This window comes from Halyomorpha halys, unplaced genomic scaffold (assembly GCF_000696795.3).
Source record: "Halyomorpha halys isolate HHAL.00 unplaced genomic scaffold, Hhal_1.1 Scaffold149.1, whole genome shotgun sequence".
NCBI lineage: Eukaryota > Metazoa > Arthropoda > Insecta > Hemiptera > Pentatomidae > Halyomorpha > Halyomorpha halys.
Window position 1 is genome coordinate 1,469,460 of NW_027108625.1, and position 7,941 is coordinate 1,477,400.

The window sequence follows — 7,941 nt, forward strand, 5'->3', positions numbered from 1 at the left end:
TTAATGGCTTCTTCCAAAGGAGAGGCGCCAGCAGCGTTAAGGACTTCCAGATCTGCCTTCAGGAACCCGAGCGCAGCTATGGAAGACCTGCTGCCAGTCCTCACGGCCAAATGAACGAGGCTGTCCCCGGACTGAGTCGACCCATTGACATTTCCTCCTTTCGTCGTTACCGAAATGATTTCACAGGCACTGTTGTCAGCCACAGCTTCCTCCAGTTCTTGTGCCAAATCGTCACTGCTTTCCTGAAAATAAAATACTGAGTATGAAATAAGAAAGTATTAATCCTTATTTGATGTTGTTAATATTAAATTCATAATACTCTATATACCAACAATTATTTAGATTCTGTAATGCATTACTGAATTCAAGAATTCTTCCAATTCAAAAGTAACGTTAGTAAGTTCAAATCAAACTTTGTCACATTACAATTGGAATTGGTTTCAATTCAATTATACTACTTTCAATATGAGGATCGTTTATTAGGTTATCAAGTTTCATTATACCACCTGTTAAATACAATTTTTCACTCATCCCGTCTCTGTTTATTGTAACGTTTATAGAATATTTTGTTTTTAGTTGTCATGAATCTATTTTTTCAGTTAGGTTTTTCCAACGCGCATGAAAATTTCGGTTTATTCTTACTTCAAAAGTAATCGTCAAATTAGGAATTGTTTTTTGGGTTTTCAAAAGTGCTGATTTTATGTGTTAACTGGGAGTTTTGATTGCGCATGAACGTTTCTTTTTACTTCGCATTTCAATTTATAGTTACATCTTTTGCAGCTCTCATCGACATGGGAATAATCTATTGGACTTAGGCAGTCCTGAGCCTATTTTTTAAATTGGATTTTGGATCCATTTCGATTGTTCACTAGTCTTCATAGCGATAATTTATTGAATTTTCGGTGATCCTTACTCCATTTTTAGAAATTAATTTATGATTGCACATGCGTGTTACATAATTTATTATCCAATAAGGAATTATCTTTAATATTAGAATCGTTATTTTAATTTTATAGCTCCTGATAGTATTTCTTGAATCTAAGTTTTATCTAGGCTTCCACATTTCGATATATTGTATTTTTTACAGTTTTTTACGACATGGGAATCGTTTATAAGGTTTTCGGTAGTCCTTAATCTATTTTTTTAATCAAATTTTCGATCGCGCAGGTGGATTTTGGATTAATAGTGCTATTGGATTTTTCATCGAAACATGAACCGTCTTTTAGGACTCTGTACCCTGTTTTAATCATAGTTGGAGGGGTAAAGTTATTTACGTGGAACCGCTACAAAAATAAAATTCGTCCCACAAGGCCTACTTCGAACCACTGCCACTGCAGTCAGGAGCCATTTGTTTTTTGGCTTTAACTCTCTTGGCTACAAATGGCCTGCTTAATCGCATTTATGACCGCAATTTTTTTTTTCTTTTCGGTTTATTTATTTTTCTTCATTGAGGGTACCATTTATTTTGATTTCTATTTCGATGACCCCAATATCGTCTAGATGTTACAAAATAAATGTCTATAATAGCATTTGGATACGCAATATCGAGAATCTCAACAAATAAAAAAATTGGAATCAGAACACTAAGAACCTAATAATCCCAATATCAATCAGAAATGTAAGAGTAATAGGAAATCAAAAAGCGCATAAGACACCTCTAACCCCAATTAACGATTCCAATATCGAAGAAACTTCAACAGTAACAATGAAACGAGATGCGCTTGCGCAATTACAAATCCAACGCAAAAAATAGAATCCAGGCCCTCCAAAAACTGACAAACCGTCTCAGCGTAGAAAAATAGAATTCAGGCACCCAAATAACCGACAAACCGTCTCAGTAAAACAAATAGATTCCAGGCACCCCAAAAACTGACAAGCCATCTCAGTATAAAAAATAGAATCTAGGCACCCCAAATACTGATAAACCGTCTCAGCGTAGAAAAATAGAATCCAGGCACCCCAAAAACTGACAAACCATCTCAGTATAGAGAAATAGAATCCAGGCACCCCAAAACTTACAAATTATCTCAGGATAAAAAAATAGAATCCATGCACTCTAAAAACTGACAAACCGTCTCAGTAAAAAAAAAAAAAAGGGTATACGCAGTCAAAATTTCGTTTCACGAAATTCGTTCGGTCGTATATTAATTGACCATGAGCATTTAATTGTATGTAGATGGTTGTAGTTGTGATAAAGAAAAGTACAAAACTAAATAAATTAAATCTTTACTACTACAATCCGTGAAGGAGTTCAGTACTCTTTAAGGGAATACTGTTACTGGTCCAACGGTTGCGCAAGGAGATGATATGGTCAGAATCATGCTAGACCACCAGATATGTACCCAATTAAGGGTACTATATTTAGGAGGCTAGGTGGACCCCAGAGAGCTCTAGAACCCACAGAAGTGGACACACAGCTACAGTGTAACAAAAAACAATTTTCTCCCCACCTGGACTCGAACTCGTGTCCTTGGAGTTAGTAGCCACAGACCAGTCAAAATTATTTATTTGTAACTAACGTTTTGACGTGATATAGCTCCAATGATGAAGTTGTGCAACCAACTAAAATGAGTGAGTCAACCTTGTGTGTACGGAAGCACTCCGAGTAGCTAAAAAATCTGGCTGATGATAGTGCTAATGAAAAAATCACCTCCCTTCAGGCCCCTTTGAAGCCTGGGGTGTTAAGAGTGTCAACGTTTGCTGCCTCGTACCTGCCAGTCCGAATCCGGCCGTGGGATGGAGGGGGGTCACTTTAATTTCTTGGCGTAGCGACGCTGAACTGACCTTTTGCCTCAGTTAGCGTACACATTTATGAGGACTTCATCAGAGCTAAATATGATAAGACTAAAAAAAAATCGTATATGAAGTTATAAAAAAGATAAAAATACCAAATATTGACAAAACAAAGGGGAATTAAGTGAACTAAAATATATAAATATAATAGTTATTTGTTGAACAAGTACAGTAAAGATTGAAACAACTGTAAGAGTACCATCGGAGTAATGAATAACAATTACAAATGTTGTAAAATAATAATATATTGTTGTAATACTGGACAATAAAATAAAAATGATAAGCGAGCAAAACTGAATTTCACCTACGAGTAGGAAGGTAGTAAGTAGGTAAAGAACTTAACTGAAATTAGGAGCTCATAGGAAATTAGATAGAACAATAATTTTAATTTTAATATTATTTAATATACGTTCTAAATCTGCTAAATTAATTTTTCTTTTTATATATTACTAACGAATTCTGTATTATTAGTAATAAGTGCCTGTTACTGTTACAAAAACCTATTTGCAGAAAGTCCCTAAACATGAAATTTTGCTACTTAGTCTTAGTGTGTTATGTAGTTACGTAACGAAATCTAGACACTAAAACTTCATGAATTTATAATTAGAGGTAAACCCCAACTATGGAGGCTTTACAATATCGCACAGTGTTTTTGTTTTGTTTTTTTTTTCTTCCGGTCAGTGTTATATTTTTGTCAGTAAATGTTTCGATTTTAAGAACTGAAATACTAATTCTATAGCTTTATCATCGTCTCCCAGGGTTTTAGAAATATCAGGATTTAATCCTATCTCGGTGTTTAGTGTAGTAATTAGAGGACAACAATACATAGTACATCACAAAAAAACAATAAGCTCTTAAATAATTCGATCTTAACAGTTTCTTGAACTTATTGTCTTCACTCAAAACTTAATCTTATCTGTAATGAAATAACATTATTTACGCAAAGGCACGTATTAAAAGGCATTTTTCGTACGAACATCTCATCAAAAGTCACCGAATAGCAACCCTACTCCCACTCAAAGAAATAAAAGACTCCCCTAAACTGAGCTTCAACACAACACAAGTGAATCATTGTCCTTTCGTGGAGAGACGATTCCTTCAGAGGAGTCAACCCTTGATTAGTGATTCAGATGTCCTTCTCTACTGAGCAGTGTTACCCACAATATGATATCCAGCACAATGTTTATGTATAATAGTTATCACTTAAATGGTATTATTAAAATATAAAATACAATAACACATAAAATATAAAAAAGTGCACTATTTAGGTTAATTTAAAACAAAAGGAAAAAAAAACCTTTGATTGTAATGTGATTCTGTAAAATTCTGCGAGAGAAGAAATGCTTCTGAAGACATGTCCGGGCAATTCCAGTGACCCAGTGGCTATAAGTGCATCGAACTGGGTCATTGCAGCTTGCATGTCCTTTGTAGAGAATCTGAAGTCTTCGTTCAGCCAGAGGCGGAAGTGCTTTGACCGCAGTTGCGGAATGCGGTGCGAGCATTCCGCCAGGACTGAACAAGTTGTCACGTCTCCTGTGACCAAACAATTGAGAAGAGAAAGGAGAAGAGAATGCGCACTGGTGACTTCCATCGGAAAGGCGGTGGTCATCCCGTAAATGTACGCAGCTGCGCCGAACTTGATGCCGGACTGCAGCATACTGTCGCTAATATTTGGGCACTGGTTGCTTAGCAGCGTTTTCTCTCCGCATTCAGGAGGAGACATATATACAAACTAAAAAAAAAACAAAAAATAAAACATATATGTGCTGGCATCATATTGATTAAGTGAAATAAAATGTGTAATCATTTAATAAATATTTCTACAAGGCATCACTCAACTGCAAGCACCCATTCACTCAACTGCAAGCACCCATTCACTCAAACCCGTATTAGAACAGATGTTTCATTAATGTGTTTATCAATTTTCATTAACTTCTAGTACTTTCTATATTAAATATTAAATTTCATTAAGTCTTTGGTTTTTCAAATCTATACAATAAGTCTACAGAACAGCTTTTATTTCCGAAAATGGTGTTTTCAAAGCGGGAATAAAATCCAATTATATCCTAAAAAGTTAACTATCAAATCCTTTTATAGGATTTATATATCCTGTCTTCACAATTCGGCATTGTCAAGTCCTGAAAAACTAGTTGCAATTGGATATTACATAGCTAATAATTCAGAATATTTAATTCCACACTGACATCACCTATTTTAATAAAAATCGTTAAGAGTCCTTTCCGAGGAAAAGTAAAAAAATTGAAATTTTTTTGTTGAGTCCATTTGATGATCTAAACATCCTAGACTTACTTATGTAAATTACATTTTTTACGAATTTTCGTCCATTTTTTCGTACATACACTAACCATTTAGTGGGACTTGTTATCTGGACCTCAAACGTGTTTATCTATCAAACTTCTTCTCCATAACATACTCCTATATATCATATACAGATGTACAGGCTCGCCAAAGTAAAAAGTATTTATCTGTTTGCAATTGTCATGACAGCTCCATACCTTTATTCTATATACTTATTCATTTGTGTAAAATTTTTGTGTGAAAATGTTATTTGATAGTATAAGAGTTTGGAAAAGGGAAACTTATTCATCAGAATTAAGTTTACTATACAATTTCATTCCAGTTTAAACAAAATGAGTTTTTTTATAGAAATGGCATTATGAAATGAGAGAGAATAAGAAACTTGTAGGTTATTTCAAATTGATGAGGTAATTGAAATTAAAAATCTGAGGATTCTGCAATCTCTATCATTGTCCTTTTAACCAGGTTCGTGCGCATGTTGTTTGCTGTACTATGTTTACTATGTACAGAAACATTTACATTTTGCGTGTTTCAACATCTTTCTTTCCATTCCCCCACATCCTTTGCCTATGTTACCTTTTTTTCAGCTTCAGAATTAAATATTTAAATAACTTTTTTTTTTTATGTATATCGGAAATGGCAAGAATAAAAAGGCCTTAGCGGTGGAACTCTACTTTTTTAAGTAGTTTCGGTAACCATTTTTTATAAGCCTTCATATATCCGTCACTATTCTCTGCGTACTGTAAATATAAATTTATATTTATATTTCTATACTTATACAAATATAAATATATTTTTTTAAATTATTTATTTATTGATACTTACAACTGTACATTATAATACATTTAGTAAATCTGATCTAAGTTAAATTGAAGTTCTACAGGCGTGTAGAGAAACTGCCAATTAGTCGCACTCTAATGACTTTTTCTATTTGCAAGTCTCGTGGCCATCATCTTTCCAGGCGCCTCAGAGGAATGTCAGGAATGGAAGAGTTAGCAAGATTAGAAACTAGTGAGTTTGGATGGCTAGGGAGTATATAATGGAAGGAGTTATATTGGTTCGGGCTAGATCGGTTACATGTGGAAGTTTAACGTCTTTATGTATGATTTTATTTGTGACAAAGTATGGAGCATTGAGGATTTTACGAGGGATTTTTGATTGCAATGGTTGGATACGAGAGGAATTCGAAGGCTTATTAGAGCCCCAAAGCTCAACTCCGTATGTCCAGATTGGTCTTATTACAGTCATGTAAATCAGTCTTTTGTAATGAATTGGAAGTTTAGACCGTTGTAAGTGCTGTAGAAGTCGAAATCGACCTGCAGTATCCCGTGTTTTCAGTCTGGCGTGAGGATTCCAGGTTAGTCGTTTGTCCGATGGATCTGTTCGGCAGGGGTAAGATCAACACTATTAAAGGAGACTGGAAGGCAGTCAGTAGGTTTAGGACGAAGGGTAAAGGTGATTAGATGGGATTTATTTCAATCCGCCAACTACGACACCATTCTTCGAGGGCTGGGATATGGGAAAATAGAAATATAAATTGGAATATTATTTTGTTCCAGTTTTCAGTAGCATTTATAAATACAGCACTGGTGGACTTTTTTTTTTAGTAGTTATTCCAGTGAGTGTATACGTGAGAACGAACTATGTTCCAGAACTTTTTATTCCATCCAGCAATGAACCTAGGACATTATTTGTTTTGTTTTTATAGCTGTACTAGTCCTGGAGGTTTAAACTTACCAATAAAGTTCCGATAAACAACGCCAGTAGCAAAAGTGCCCATGGAAAAAACTTTCTGATCCTTCGGTACTTATGCTGAATATAATTGCCTGAAAAAAAAGGTAAGTAACGTTAATAATTTACACAATACTACAAACTAATGTATGGTTAATGAATTAAATGGTTTTATTTGTAACAATAATAAATTTAATTTAATTACATACTAGTTAATATTTTGTCGAGTATAGCATATCCCCTAACGCAATGCATTCGTTATTCATTTATTGAAATATTTTCTACCCCGTCATAATTTTTATTTTTAACAAAAATGATCGTGACAATTTCTAGAGGTTGGAAGATCTAAGAACTTAAAATTTCACATAAATATACTTTGATACAATGAGAGAAAGTGCCTAAATATGTATATTAATTGTGCTGAAAGGAGGGGAGATATAGCATTTCAAAATGGCGTTTTTCCGGTTGAAATTCTCATTTCGTTTTTTTGTTATTAAAAACACTAGAAACGGATGAACGTAATTATTTGAAAATTATTAAGCGTTTAAGTTTGCATTTCTTCAGTACAGATCAGAAAAGTTGATAAATGTTTTAGAACGTATTTTAAACTATAAGAATTTAATTGATGAACTTGTTGAGATTAAATTTTGCATAACTATTTTCTTTGTAGCGTTTAAATTAATTTACATCTTTTCTGGCGATTTAGCTTCCTTTGAGAGTTACAGAAACAAAAAACTCGATCTTTCTGTAATATTTGAAACGAAAATTCAATATTCTTATGAAGGTTTATCTATTTCAACTTTTTGATAAAAATTTCATCTTTGTTGAAAAATTTGTTAACTGAAATAAGTAAGTATAATAAAAAATGTTTACTTTAATATGTTAGTTGATTACTATATATATAATTGTTTTTAATTTGTACTCCATCCTGGGGACCCCTCATTCACTTAGAGGAGGCTCATATACCTACATTGGACCGACTAGGCCAGATATCAGTATTTTATTTTGTAGATGTTTACGCGTTCTTAAATTAATAATTTCTATTCAGATCAGAAGTGAGCAATGGGATCTTAAACTGGGAAAGACAAAATGCATTTA

General features: G+C 33.8%; 1 protein-coding gene across 1 annotated transcript in view; it reads right to left on the bottom strand.

Annotated features, from left to right (window-relative positions):
- The window catches only part of LOC106678607 (putative ankyrin repeat protein RF_0381), an 8,760-nt gene extending 4,244 nt beyond the window's left edge, over positions 1–4,516 (bottom strand). Inside the window, exons 1-2 of the mRNA XM_067046928.1 lie at positions 4,091–4,516; positions 45–242 (exon numbers count right to left, since the gene is read on the bottom strand). Coding sequence (XP_066903029.1) covers positions 45–242; positions 4,091–4,516 — 624 coding nt within the window. The remainder of the gene's footprint in view (positions 1–44; positions 243–4,090) is intronic.
- Between the last annotated feature and the right edge of the window lie 3,425 nt (positions 4,517–7,941).